Source organism: Dreissena polymorpha, chromosome 7 (assembly GCF_020536995.1).
Source record: "Dreissena polymorpha isolate Duluth1 chromosome 7, UMN_Dpol_1.0, whole genome shotgun sequence".
NCBI classification, from domain to species: Eukaryota; Metazoa; Mollusca; class Bivalvia; order Myida; family Dreissenidae; genus Dreissena; species Dreissena polymorpha.
This window is the reverse complement of record NC_068361.1, coordinates 73,346,575-73,362,151: the sequence shown is the minus strand read 5'-3', so window position 1 is coordinate 73,362,151 and position 15,577 is coordinate 73,346,575. Positions and strand designations below refer to the sequence as shown.

The 15,577-nt window shown below is 39.1% G+C and overlaps 1 protein-coding gene across 24 annotated transcripts in view; it reads left to right on the top strand.

The window, feature by feature from the left end:
• Nucleotides 1-15,577, top strand: part of LOC127837303 (SCO-spondin-like) — a 192,545-nt gene that overhangs the window by 29,919 nt on the left and 147,049 nt on the right. For all 24 annotated transcript variants that reach the window (XM_052364220.1, XM_052364240.1, XM_052364219.1 and 21 more), the window contains exons 10-20: nucleotides 43-213; nucleotides 880-1,050; nucleotides 1,872-2,018; nucleotides 3,283-3,548; nucleotides 4,842-4,956; nucleotides 6,614-6,784; nucleotides 7,096-7,269; nucleotides 9,825-9,995; nucleotides 13,963-14,133; nucleotides 14,561-14,731; nucleotides 15,033-15,206. In XM_052364220.1, the coding sequence (XP_052220180.1) occupies nucleotides 43-213; nucleotides 880-1,050; nucleotides 1,872-2,018; nucleotides 3,283-3,548; nucleotides 4,842-4,956; nucleotides 6,614-6,784; nucleotides 7,096-7,269; nucleotides 9,825-9,995; nucleotides 13,963-14,133; nucleotides 14,561-14,731; nucleotides 15,033-15,206 (1,902 nt within the window). The remainder of the gene's footprint in view (nucleotides 1-42; nucleotides 214-879; nucleotides 1,051-1,871; nucleotides 2,019-3,282; nucleotides 3,549-4,841; nucleotides 4,957-6,613; nucleotides 6,785-7,095; nucleotides 7,270-9,824; nucleotides 9,996-13,962; nucleotides 14,134-14,560; nucleotides 14,732-15,032; nucleotides 15,207-15,577) is intronic.

Genomic DNA, 15,577 nt, shown 5'->3' with positions numbered 1-15,577 from the left:
TCTTATGTAATACTGAAGCACCAGTTTAGCTATTAATCACAGTTGATGGTGGCTGGGACATTTGGACGTCATGGTCTCACTGTAGTGTCACCTGTGGACATGGTAACATGACCAGAACTCGCGCATGCGCAAAGCCGCCTCCGTCGCACGGTGGCAATAATTGCACAGGACAACACGTGGAAACCAACACATGCACCGAGCCCGCGTGTCCAAGTATGAATCATTTGACAAATAAGTCGCGTTCTGAGAAAACTGGGCATAATGCATGTGCGTAAAGTGTCGTCCCAGATTAGCCTTACAGTCCGCACAGGCTTATCAGGGACGACACTTTCCGCTTTAATGATATTTTTCGTTTTAATGGAGTCTCTTTTTGCCAAAACTCTAGTTTAAGCGGAAAGTGTGAAAGTGTGCGGTCTGCACAGGCTAATCTGGGACGACACTTTACGCACATGCATGATGCCCAGTTTTCTCAGAACAATTTACAAATACGCTTTTATTCTTTTTATCGCCAGACGTCAAAAAGAGGCTCGCTGTTTTGTACAGGTACTTCCTAAGGCTTTTGGAAGGATATTGCTGGGCAAAGTTTCACTTTAAAGAACCATGCATGCTCACCACAAATATGTATGATGACTTAATTTCTGGAATGGGTGCTTTTTCGTTTTATCTTTCACATTTCCGAAATTAGCACAGGGACATCATGATCAATATACCTAAAGTTGTCAAACTACAAAGGTCGGCGCTATCTCTAAATTTTCGTAAGATATTTGATATGACATGACCTTAAATTAAATTATTATTTTTTAAACAAGTGAATAATGTACTAAATAGCTTTGCTAGAGCCATTGCCTCCTGAAACGTCAGATTTTTTTTATTTCGCAGTTTATGGAAACTGGAGCAACTGGTCATCGTGGTCCACCTGTGACGTCACATGCGCAAATGGTCACGTGACTCGAACGCGCACCTGCACGAATCCTGCGCCTGCGCACGGCGGACTAACATGCGTAGGTGACAACAGTCAGAAAAACACGTGCACTCAAAATCCTTGTCCAGGTGCGCCAAATGTCTTCAAATGTATTATATTCTTATTATATATAGTCGATATATTGATTGTTTAACTGCATGATAAAGCGTAATATCATAACCAGGAAGGGATGTAATTAATATCTTTATGAGATATGTTGCGACGGAAAATACGTCGATTATTTCCCTTTGCAGCGATTTTATATACCATTATCAGGCCGAAAAAAGCAACACATGCTTTGTTGTTTGTTTAGAATTTTAAAGGAAAGAATGAAGCAATGACACCAGATTTGCTTCATTTCACGTGTAAAAGTTACACACTAATGATGCTATGTCATGAATGCTTTAATATGACATGTTTTTATTTGTCTCGTTTAACTCAAAAGAAATTCGTTCTATGCTAAAGTACATATATGCACTTGGAGCAAGCGAACGATCGTGATGCGCAATCGGGAATAAAGTCCGTTTTTCGGTCGTCTTTTAAAGAGAGCGAGAACGGTGTTATTTTTAAAGGATATGTTTTTTTAAATAAATATTTATAATTTTCATGTATTTATTTGTTTTCTGACTGCTTGTTTGATATTCGTGAACGTCGCTCACCATATGTTTTAATTATGTCATTAATTATTATGACATTAATGAAACCTTTCACCTTTTATTTTTGCTAAAAAGTCAATGGAAAATGGACGCACTGGTCATCTTGGTCGCAATGTCACGTCACGTGTGGAACAGGGCACGTGACCCGCACGCGCGACTGCACGAATTCCGCGCTTTCAATCGACCTGTGTATCAACAGAGCGCATAATCTGGGAAAATCGATCTGGTTCAGGGATATTCCTGTTTCATTACAGGTGAAAACGACTGTGATTTTGAATCCGCCGATTTGTGTTCCTGGCAAAACGTACAAGGTGATGACTTTAACTGGGTACGTCAACATTCCTCAACTCCCACGGACGATACTGGGCCTGAGTTTGACCACTCCTTGAAAAACGCATCAGGTAAGGCCCACGTGTTTACTGAGCCTCGCTTTGGGAAAACGCTTCTCAATGCATGCGCGTAACGTGTCATCCCAGAAAGCCAGTGTAGTCCGCATATGCTAATCAGGGACGACACTTACTGCATAGACTTGATTTTCGCTTAAAAAACGCTTTTTTAAATGACAAATTTCATTACAACGGAAAATGTGGTCACTGATTTGCCTTTGTGGACTGCATAAGCTACTCTGGGACGACGCTTTACGCACATGCATTAAGCCCCGTTTTTCCAGATCGAACCTCATATAAAAACAACACAAGCAAGTTAAGGTTTTGATAATCACCACTCTTGGAGAAATGCAAATAGTGAAGGACACTTTACGCACATGCATTAAGCCAAGTTTTCTCTGAACAAGGCCCAAATGGTGAAGTTCTTATTTCCACCAATCTTGAATAAAGAAATACCAAGTTGAGGGTTTCTACAATTCTTTAAAAAAAAAAGGAAAAAATGGAGGATTTTGTTTCGAGAACATTTTCAGAAGTGTGGAGTGCTTATGGGGAGTTCTTATTTCAACCACTCTTTAAAAATTTCAAACGACGAGGTGCTTATTTCGACTACATTTTGGAAAATGCACAAGTTGAGGTATTATTGCGACCACGCTTTGAAGATATTAATGGTGAGGTTTTATATCGAGAAAACGTTCTTTTCAACTGATCTTTTATAAGTTCACAAAGTAATGTTCTGTGCATTTGTTATTCGTATAAAAAAGCTAAACAATGTAAACTTGGTTGTGTTCATGGTTATATTTTCATAAACGCAAAGCAAGCCCGGCGCTGATTTTCACCACAGATGTTGGGGGAGGAGGGGTAACCATAAGTTTACAATCCTATCTTCGGTCTGAAAAAAAGGGATTCCGCGATTTCTACAACACAACACGCACGATTTAAAGATTGCTTTAAATCTAGCTCGAGGAATGTGTGATGTACCTGAGGTATTGTGCCTCCTTCTGGGACAAACAGGGATTATTGATTGAGCGTAAAGTGTCGTCTCAGATTAGCCTGTGCAGTCCGCATAGGCTGATGTGGTGCGACGCTTTCCGCATTTATGGAATGTTTCTTCGAAACGAAGTCATTTTTTACTGCAAAAGCGGTCTAGGCAGAAGTGTCGTTCCTGATAAGCATGGAAATACTGCACAGGCAAATCTGGGACGACAATTTACGCTTATGCGTTAAGCCCTGTTTTCCCAGAACAAGGTGCCATTATTAACCTCTCGTGTTTCGCTTTCAGGCTTCTACATGTTCATAGAGACGAGTGCCCCAAGAGCGCAGAATGAGTCCGCCCGACTGCAGAGCCCTTTGATAAAGCCTCAGAAAGAGATAACACAATGTTTCCAGTTTTGGTACCACATGAAGGGTTCCTCTATAGGCCAGTTGAACGTGTACCAGTCGAAAGGAGGGTCGCTTCCGGGTGACCTAGTTTGGAGCCTCAGTGGGGAGCAGGGTCCAGATTGGAGCATGGGTCGAGTTCCGGTCAATGCTAGCACAAATTATCAGGTACAAACACAGTACTAGTCAAAAAGAAAACACGGCTTGGTAAAGAGTCGCACATACGGATATTTTGTTTTATTTGGAAAATTCGGATCGTCATTATCCCAATTTCAGGTTCGGAAAGGAACATGTCCATCAAACCAAAAATATCAGAATCAGCTTTTTGTGGCAAATTTGGTAATTAAAATCAGTTTCTCCATTACTACGCAGGATTTTGTGCCATAAATTGATGTGCCGGGTATAAATGCGAATTTTTTCTGTCAAGTAAATACAGACAGTAGTTAAGATTTTTATTAAGCACACGTTTCTTTCACTCACTTCTTCATCGAAAGGTTTTGAATTGATTGATGTTTGTAGAACGTAAACTGTCTCTCCTTGTATACAGCAAACTATACTTTGACTCACTTCTTAAACGAAAGGTTCCATTTATTGATGTTTGTAGACTGTAAACTGTCTATCCTTGTATACAGCAAACTTAGTCCATATAAACGGACTCCCAGAGCCTTTGATAATTTTTGCTATAGCGGCTCTGGCAGTCGATATGCACCCCTTCATAAACATGGGTGCAGTTCAGCGCAGCGAATCCGTGCGCTTCACTAAACAGACGTCGTTCGAGACAAATTGAGGAAAATAATGAATATACTTAATAAACATGTTAAATTTGCCTGAATGGCAACCTACGGATGTTATCCTTTGCATGCAACCTATAAAACACGACGATGTTTCAACACACTTTTCTCGCTGACATGTTTATGTTTGAATTTGAAACAGTGTATTCTGTATCGAATACCACATCGTTATCGACTTTATAGGCTGGAGCACAACATAACCCGACATGCAAAATATTGGTGTACTGCGACCTAACCAATATTCGGTCAATTTTCCAATATGGCGGATACAGCGTACAAAACAAAACATATGTCAATAAAATCAATTATTTCTTGCTTTAATGGTACCATTTGGGTGAGTTTGTGGTTTAAATAGGTAAACTTGTATAAGTTCTTGCAGTTTCAGTGTGCCTTAACCCTTGCATTGTTGATAACATTTTGCACCCATGGCCAAGAGAGAGCGCATTGCAACTATCAGCAACCCATTGGGTTATAAAGCTGATAGTTGTATTATTGCAACTAACAGCAAACTATACTTTGACTCACTTCTAAAACGAAAGGTTTTATGAATTGATGTTGCATACCGTAAACTTTCTATCCTTGTATACAGCAAACTATGCTTTGACTCACGTCTTCAACAAAAGTCTTTGTATTGCTTGATGTTTGTGGACCGTAAACTGTCTCTCGGTAGATGGTCATTGAGGGAAAGGTTGGCGATGGATACCTGGGTGACATTGCGGTTGATGACGTCAGCTTCACCGACGGAAACTGTCAGCCTGTACCATTGAATGCCACCGTACATCCAGGTAAACGCATTATACTTGTCAGGGATAAACTTTATAAATTTTCGTACGAGTCCTGCAAACTAGTTCAAACTCTCGATTATTTACATTTACATCTCAAATGAAGCATTCCAGTGTTAGCAGCTTACTTGAGCACGGAGTTTTCATGGGGAAATAATCTGGTTAATGTCCTACCAGTCGTTCGTTGTATGTCGTCTGACGTAACCATCTAGCTTCATACGACATCTTTATCAAAGCCGCAGTGCGATCTATCACGAAACTTCACGCGAAAAATCATTGGCTACCACCGTCCTTCAAAGCTGTTCCAATCGTACGAACCCAGCGCGGGCGTCCTAACTACCAGGGTGCCGGGAACCAAACTAGCACGTCAACATTTTCGTATAGTTTTCGCGATAAATGCGTATCAACGACGCGTTGCGTCTAGCGTTTCCGTCGTTCTTGCATACGGCCTAATTCACCATAGGCATTACAATTAAAGGATACCTATCATTCACTGAATGTGGAATAACAAGTAAACGTTGTTAAGAATAACTTTTGTTATAATTACCGCATTTTTTTCTGATATTAAAGTTCGTGTGATTAGTGAACGAAAGTGAAGTACGGTAATAATTTGCCTACATTCACGAATTATAACCATGATTTTTAGCATAGGTGCGTTTACGCACCTATGCTTATGGTATATACCACATTTCAAAAATCCACATCGATTGGTTGCCCTTTATGAAGCCTTACCTGATCAAAAATCAGACGAAATATCTATTTAATTTAGTATATGGTCATTCTTACAATTTTTTTTGGAAACGTTTTTCTAACGTTTTCTTCCAAGAATATTGCTGACACCGTTTTTAGTGAATTTTTCTAAGACCGTTTTATGTCAAAAAATCTTCTTATAACCTAAAACAAATTTCGTTCGTAAAACAATTCTATCTGCACTATAAATCTCAATCTCCTACGCAGTGGCCTCCCTTATACTAGAAGTTACTGACCGGGCGAAGCAAGGGAAGTAACTGCTGTGAGGAGTTTCTATAAAAATCTGCATTCAGAAATCTGTATTCAGAACTCAATCTGTTGTGCACGTCTGCATCTAACGCTTACCACAAGTTTTACGACAAATTCTTGACGCAAACGAATAGGGTAGCGTCTATTTTCATTTGTGAAAACAATAGTTCGATACAGATCTGTCCGTGCTTAAGTTTTGAAAGGCTTGGGTAATTATTTTTCATAAGCGTTTCAAACACTGATGTAAATGGAAAGATTATCTATTTAAATAGTCGGTAATTGTTTGAAATTATTGATTTGAGAAATTCGCGGATGGCGATATCGAACTACATTATACCACGTGACGCCATTCTTCCCTGTATCTTGCACCTATGCTTTTAACGCCATCGGCGCTCTCGTTTTGTATCCTGGTAAGGAGAATTCGTTAGTCACAAGCTAAAATAACAACGTTATTTACATACGGTATCCAGAGTTATCGTTAGGTTAAATTTTGACAAAACAGATTATTGCACCGATCTTCAACGGTTTAATAGTAATAGGCAAATAAGTGATGCGCAAAACTTTAAATGTTTTTGTATTTCGTGCGCTGCTTATGCCGTAATGATAAAAACAAACATTGTTATTTTTATGTCAGTAATTTAACATCCATTTCATCCAACAGTTAACGGGGCCTGGACGACCTGGTCATCATGGTCTTCATGCGACGTCACATGCGGAAATGGAGAGTCAACAAGAACGCGCACCTGCTCGCATCCCGCGCCTGCGCAAGGCGGTCATAACTGCAACGGGGATGACATACAGACGACATCATGCACAATGAATCCTTGTTCAGGTTTTTGTACAGAAAATATAGAATCATAAAGAACATGCACTTGTGAATATGATTAATAAAATAAATAACGATATGCCTATATCTCGTATTATAATGGGAGAATTAGAAAACTTGATACTTGTAAGAAATTAACGCTTTTGATCAACATTTAAATAGTCAGTTTGTTGACTAGAAAATAGTGTTGCGAGTTTTATATGTTTATCTGTCATGTGTTCTTGAATGAACGTCTTAGAATTCCAAAACTTAAATACACATTATAATAGGCACATTTTCCCGTATTCGTGTATACATTTACTTACTTAATATTGCAGTCGATGGCAGTTGGTCAGATTGGACGTCATGGTCTAACTGTGACGTCACATGCGGTGACGGTCACGCGCAGAGAACGCGCACCTGCTCAAACCCAGCGCCATCTTCCGGGGGACGTCCATGTTCTGGACTTGACTTAGATAGAACCAGATGCTCTACCGGGAAAACATGTCCAGGTCCGAATACATTGTTGCTGTTTAAGGCTAGTTCGAATTGCCATATCTTAATGTTTACCACATTTCATTTTCAAAGTAAGAATATAATTCTACAAATACATGCAAATAAACATGAGTACATATTCAAATAAAAACATTTGAAAGATGTGTTCCACCCAAACCGCACCTAAATCGCAACAACGTCTGGTTGAGGTTGCAGGTCAATTAATATATACCATATACGTAGACATGAAACAGAGGAAACACTGGAATCAGATGAAATAAGTGAAACAGAGGAAGGTGGAAAACGGCCGAATAATTTTATGCTCATGTAATATAATGCTCTGTTGTTATTCGAAGTCAGGTGCCAGAAAATAATGTGTATGTTTTAGTATATTTCGATGTTCATTGGTACAAGTTAAAAAAGAAGTTTATTTGTAAGTTTTAAGTTCGTTGTAACAACATTACTTCATTTAATGACCCAAATTAATATAGTATAGGATATTATTGCTCTGATATTCACTAGCATACACATGAATATTTAACAACTGTTTATGCATAAATAAGCCTAAAAATCAATAAAAGTCGCCGAAAGTGAACAAAGGACACCAATCGTGAACACTGCGATATATCAAATTACGCGCTCATAATGATTCGTTTGCAGTATAGAGGTTTGTATCCTATAAAAAGCGTGACAGCGAATAAACGTAGGATTACATTCCACGTTGTTGAAGCCTGGTCCGCATGGTTTGAGACGCCGTGCTTGGTCACGTGTGGAACCGGAAGTAAGAATCGACTGAGACACTGCAGCACCGGACATGCCGATGATTGCACCGGAAGTCACCAAGAGACTGTACCATGCACGCAGCACCCGTTCTCGGTCAAATGCCATGAGTCATATTGTGTCTACCAATGCTGCGTTAAAAAAAAAAATCCGCTTCTATAGGTCTGTTAACCTAGTAACCAATTTTTCATTAATCTGTCGGAGTGTTCTCAACAGTACCACGTCTACAGCGCTTGTTGGTTTAATATAATTTGCCGCTTCTTCTACGCGGTAATCCTTGTTTCGTTTGTCTTCGCTGAAGTTTCTATCACAGTGTCGCTTCCACTGCGCAGTTAAAATAGCTTCTCTTATCTTCGCTGATGATAAATAATAATTAGGTACGCGTATAGTGTGCTGTTCCCTATGTTTGATTTCTCTTCGCTGAGATGTAAATTACCAACGCCGCTTCTAATGCGCTATTTACTATGTTCCACTTCGTTTTTTCCCATGTTTCAATTAACTAAGCTGAGGGTTTTATCAACTGCGTCGCTACTTTTGCGCTGTTCTCCATGTTGCAATCATCTTCGCCCAGGATTGGATACCCATCGCCGCTTCTACCGTTAACCTTCTTTTTCACTGCCTCTTTTATTTCGCTGTTGTCCGAGTTTTGTTTCTCTTCGCTAATGTTTGATTACCACTGCCGCTTCCACTGTGTTTTCTTTAACATTTTTTCTTTGTCTTCGCTTTTATTGTTATAATAATTGTCATTTCACTTTTTTCGTGTTTTATTTATTTTTGCTGAGGTTTTATCAACGGTCCTGCTTCTATTGCGTTGTTCCCGCGTTTTGAATTAGCTTTGATGAGAAATCACATCAGAACTTCTTCTACCGTGCTGTAACTTTTGTTTCCTATGCGTGGTACTTTTGTTTCCTTATTTTTTCTGAGCGCGTCGACTGCACTTATTTCTTTTTATTTGTTTAAACCATTTTTTCCTTCCGCGTTGTTATGCCATTGTTTTATGTATCTGCTCTTTTCCCATGACTGTCGCGTTTGATGCATTATGCCTTGTTTCATTCATGTTTGCTGTTTTGCTTACACCCGCGTCACGTCGACGGCATCGGTTCGCGTGTTTTAAGTTTCTTTGCCGTTTTTCCTATCAGTGTCGATTCTACAACATTGCTCAGCATGTTAAATGTATCTTTGTGGTTTTCACCTGCAACACTGTGTCTGCACTGGCGTTTCATTTAGATGTGGTGTTTTATCATATTTTCCCTGTTATTAGGTATCTATGATGTGTATTACCAGTGTCTTCACCGATACCCATTTTTCATCTGTTCTCGCTCTTGGTTTTGTGCCCATTTTTCCTTCATCTGTATTTGCGTGAATTGTTCTCAACTCTAAAATGTCTTCTATTTCGGCTTATATCAAAGGTTGCAATATCGCTGAATTAATAATACATCACCACGGAGAGTGTTTGTTTAGATGTGCGCATGTATGAAAACGCTCTGCGCAGCAATTAGGCCGGTTCACAGCATATCTAATTGCATTACATCCTCACATATGGTATGATTTAGATCGATTACTATTTTTCTTTACAGGTTTGACTACAAACGAGGAAAATACGAAACAATGTGTGAAGAAAATGACACTTATGTTTAGGAAGAAGTTAAAACTCGCAATGTGTCCCAAATCTGTTAGAATTTCGTATGCCAGTTTAGTTATTATGTATAGGGAAGGAAGTTAATAATATAAAAAATAACACATAATTAACATGTCGTTATAAGAAGGAAAAACATACAATTTACCTTTTTAGTTGACGGAGGCTGGACATCTTGGATCGCGTGGACCGGATGTGACGTCACGTGTGGTGCAGGTTACATGTCCCGCGACAGGAACTGTAGCAACCCTGTCCCGAAATATGGCGGCAGCAACTGCGGTGGAACACACAATGAAACAAAATCGTGCACACTAAACCCTTGTCCAGGTATAATAATGCGGTTCACTAAAAACAACAACATTGTAACAAAGCTTTAAATAGAAAAAGATTTCATTGTTACACAAAATTTTACTGATACCTGCTGTTTGATATAAATATTCTTACAACGCGCATGATCCATTACACAAAGCAGGTTAATTTTACTTGGATTACATTAATCCTTATGTATGCATGTCTATTGTTACGGTCACAGTTTGGCAAGTTATCAACAAAAGTAATCACTTAACTTGGAAAATAAGTCGGTTAATTATATGACAGTAATACCACCCAAACCTCCAAAAATGCATCAAAAGATATTTTAACAGATCCTGTTATGGTAGAATGTCCTTTGTAATATTAAAGTTTACCAAAATCGGACCACCAGAATTTTTTTTTAAAGATGGCATCCAAGACCCTTAAATGATGAGAACTATGTGACTATCCACTAAAAATTCATTATTTTGGTGTATTTTCTAAGGTTTTTTTTGGGGGGGGGGTGACATGGCAATACATTAGGATAATTACAAATTATGTAAGTCTATTGCGTAACAGAGAAATACAACATGGCGTCAGAATGACTGCTAACAATGCCCCAAGTGCATAACCAACGCAAAAGGCTTTTCATGGGATGTTGTCATTTGAGCCGCGTTCTTAAAAAACTGGGCATAATGCAGTTGTGTAAAGTGTCGTCCAAGATTAGCCTATGCAGTCCGCGCAGACTAATCAGGGACGACTCTTTCTGCTTTTATGGTATTTTTAGTTTCAAGGAAGTCCCTCTTTACCAAAATCTAGTTTAGGCGGTAAGTGTCGTCCCTGATGAGTCTGTGCGGACTGCACAGGCCAATCTGGGAGGACACTTTACGCACATGAATTTTGCACAGTTTTCACAGAACAAGGCTCATTTCATCGATCACTCTCGGAACACGGACGAACTTTCTGATTCCGCGAAAAACAGGCTTCAGCACTGAACACTAGAAATAAGACAAACATTCCTATCGTTGAGTACCGGTTGGCAAGGCATGTTTGTCATGAGGTAGTATTCGAGGACCTGCCGCTATTTTAGATAATGACAAGAAGGTCGCTATTTTGTCGGAAGTATCCTTCAGCTTCAGGCAGGCAACGCCGACTTTGCATGGAATGATGCATATTTTGCATCAGGGAAGCCGGCATCCTGGACAGTCGTCAGTAAAAGTTTTGCCTATGATCAATATGTACTATGGAGACAAAGCGTGCATCCTTTCAACATTAGACATTGTATGCAACCTTGCCATGTAGCATAACCATCCCACCACTGTAACGTTTGACCTATCATTGTATTTGAAGGGTGCCGACATCATAATTGATGCGACACAAAGTCGTTGTCTGTAAAACATTGTTCTGATGTTTAAGTGTTTTCATACTTTCATGAACTTGCTAGTGTTCAAAGGATCCCACATGGAAGGAACCGGTCTCAAAAACATACTGGAGACTGTCTATCGGAAAAATGCAATTGTGCACATTATGACAAGGAAAGCTGCCCAGAGGGCTTTGCGTGGCCATTTTTTGTTGACAAGTGCCAACACAGCCAGATCATAGCCGAAATGATACAGGAACATCCCAATATTCAAATACTGCTTGATCAGGCCGAGGAGTTGTATTCATCCCTTCTTAGGGGCTAGCGATGCTAGCTTATGTGTCATGTTCTGAGATTTTGATCAAACTCGAGACGACTACAGAGAGGAAGAAACATGAACTTGTCCAAACTTCAAAGACAAGCCAATTATTGCTGACTTATCAGCTTATGGTAAGCATGGCAAGGATGTTGATCAAGGCAGATCTTAATGGGCATTGGCTGATGTATTTGCAGAAAGTATCCGATTGTTTATCCATCTTTGCTGCAACTGGCCACGTCTATTACCGTCGATCTGCGTATTACTACCTTCAGCAAATGTTCCTTTTGTTCTTGGTAGTGTCAAAATCTGGAGAGTTTTCCCTTAAAGTCATATTGTCGTATGGACTCAGTCCACATCCTGCTGCCTCTTTGAAGCCAAGAACATAAAATAGACAAGCCTCAGATCATTCAGACGATTCGAGATAATGCTGATCAATTGAGGCTGTAATGCACTGTATTCGTTAAACAGATTATTACGTGCTTGATGGTGGTTCTGTGCTTCATTGTTTACCATGGACTAAGGTTGACAAATAAAGCGCAATAGTCGAGTCTTATCCAGATTTCACTGTAAAGCATAATGGGCAAGCAAATTTGGTGTTCGATGGTTACAAAGACGGACGTTCTATAAAGACAACACACACCAGAGACGATGATAAAAAAACGTGAACCCTATTGTGAGTTTTACCAAAGAAACAGAATGTTCATGCAAACTGGAGGATTGTTTGTCTCGTAACAAAAACAAAGCAGACAAGTTTGCTCAGATCAACACAGATTTGACTAGAATGGGATGAAATGTCTTTGTGAATCCAGGAAATAGATACGTTTGATATTTTAAAAGCTACAGTGGGATTATCCCGTCGAAGCACCACAACATTAATCGGCGAGGGTACAGATTTGCTTATCTTGCTCCTGCAATATTCCGAAAGGGACAATAAGACCATCTACTTTAGCTCTTATACAAACAATCAATCAAAGGAACATATAGTGTATAATATTAACATGTTTAAAGAACTTTTAGGAGACGAGGTATGCAATTAGTTGCTCTTTGGTCATGCATAAATGAATAAAGAGGAAATTAATGAAACATGGTTCTATCATTAAGTAATGTGACAGTTCATTTCTCCTTCAAAATAAGTCTCAAGAGGAAATATCGAATCTTAGCAAATGGTTGCTGGGGGATCCGTTTGATGACAAGTAAAATATTCATAAGAATCACTGCGTCATACTATTTTCAAAAAAAAGTGGTTACTGCCGAAAAATTCGTCACTACTGAGCGACTACCCCCAATATCACTTGCAACAGTATGTTATAGCAAACGCGTATACTATCAAATCATGGTATGAAAGGGTAAGGTAAGTACTCGGAATCCCACTGAATTAGAATGGAAACCGGAAAACGACCAATCATGACCAAGAACAATGCTGCACCTAAAGAACTATTGAAAATCACCCATTGTAATATTCTGCATGATGAATATTCTCGTTATTCAGCTCACGATGCTATGGAGTCCCATGCACTGCTGTATTTGGCCGTCGTCAAACTATGACAATCCCAACAATTCTGTACTAAAGACGAGAAGGACGACACCGACCTTTTAATCCTTTTCAACAAATGTTACGATTAATGGTGATTGTGTATCAGGTGATATTAGACAACTGAATGTCATTAATTGGAATTAATTGGAATTTGATGATTATTCATTTGCTTAGTGATCTCAATAATTCAATAAAAGTGTTCCTTGTCTCCAAAACAAAAACGTTTGCCAAAAAAATTCATCGCCTTTGAGTAAAACTGTATGGACGTGTGGTCCTTGTTATTGGGGCGGTGGCTATTTGTGAACGCCATGTTGGATTTCTGTGTAGCATAACAAACTAACACTATATCTGAAGATCTTTAAGTGTTATTTAACCCCCAAAACCTGGATATAGACACAAAAATCACCAACTATGAGTGAATAGTTACATAGTTATGATCATATATAGGTTTACGGAGGTTCGATTTTGCCAAACATTTGATATTTTATATTCTTCCAAACCAGGTCATTCCAAAAACCTTTTGTAGCATTTTGGTGGGTCAATGTGTTCATTGACCTAACTACATGGCTCACAAACAAAAAAGACGGCCAATATTGTGGTGAACAGGTTGATAAGGGCAATGCTTCTGTTGTAGAAGTGGTAGTAGAAGTAGTAGTAGTCGTCGTTGTTGATGTTGATGTTGATGTTGTTGATGATGGTGATGATGATGATGATGATGAGGAGGAGGATAACACTTTTTTCAGATATCTATCATTATGGTGTTTAATAAGATAACTATTGACATTGACAGTTGACGGAGGCTGGACATCATGGACAACGTGGAGCGGATGTGACGGCACGTGTGATACAGGTCACATGATCCGAGAAAGAAACTGCAGCAATCCAGTCCCAAAATACGGGGGCAGTGAATGTAGTGGAACACACAATGAATCAAAAGTGTGCACTCTAAGCCCCTGTCCAGGTAAAGTTACGTTGCTGAGGAAAAGAGTTCAACGTAGCCATAAATGTTATTGCATACTTTTTGTGTGTTATAAATGTTTTTACTATTAGATGACCTTCAATTCATGTATGCATGTCTATGGTTACGGTAACAGATATAAATGACTATATATTGAATATGATAGAACATACACCTTAAACAACACCTTAAACAAAAAAGCGACCAAGATTAAAGAGAACATATTGGTGATGTGCAAAACTATATTTGTTTTGTAATTTGTGTCGTTCTAAAGCCATAATGATATATACAAACCTGTTTATGTAGTCAGTATTAAAAAAGTAAACCCATTTACATCCAAAACGTGCCTGCTAATGACATATTGATAAAAACAAACCTTGTTTGTTTTTAACTCAGTAGTCAGTAACTAAAATCCTTTTACATCCAACAGTGAACGGGGCTTGGACGACCTGGTCATCATGGTTGTCATGTGACGTCACATGCGGAAATGGAAAATTAACAAGAACGCGCACCTGTTCTTATCCCGCGCCTGCGCACGGCGGTTATAACTGCACCGGGGATGACAAACAGACGACACCATGCACAATGAATCCTTGTCCAGGTTTTTGTACTCAAAATAAAGAATCATACAGAACATGTACTTGTGAATAAGATTCATTAACTGACTTGCGATATGTTTTTTTCCGGTGTTATAATTGGAAAGTTTGAATACTTGTAAATTTTAGTAATGAACACTTTTGGTTGATCAACATTGTAATCGCCAATGTGTAAACTACGACATAATGTAGTAAGTGTAATGTGTGTCCTGTATTGCGTTCTTAAAAAGCCGAAACTAAAAAACACGTTATGATGAACACATTTTCCCATAGTCAATGTAGACATTAACTTACTGGATATTCCAGTCGATGGTAGTTGGTCAGATTGGACGTCATGGTCTAACTGTGACGTCACATGCGGTGACGGTCACGCGCAGAGAACGCGCACCTGCGCAAACCCAGCGCCATCTTCCGGAGGACGCCCATGTTCTGGACTTGACTTAGAAAGCACCAGATGCTCTACCGGGAAAACATGTCCAGGTCCAAATACCTTATTGTTGTTTTAGGATAGTTCCGGTTTCCATATCTTAATGTTAACCGCATTTCATTTACAAAGTAAGAATATAACTCTACAAATACATGCAAATAAACACGAGTACATATTCAAATAAAAACATGTGAAATATCTGTTCCACCAAAACCGATCCTCAATCGCAACAACGTCTTGTTGAGGTTGCAGGTCTATAAATATATACCGTAGTACACGTAGACATGAACAGAGGAAACAATGGAATCAGATGAAATAAGTGAAACAGAGGAAGGTGGAAAACGGCCGAATAATTTTATGCTCATGTAATATAATGCTCTGTTGTTATTCGTATTCAGGTGACAGAAAAGTATGTGTATATTTT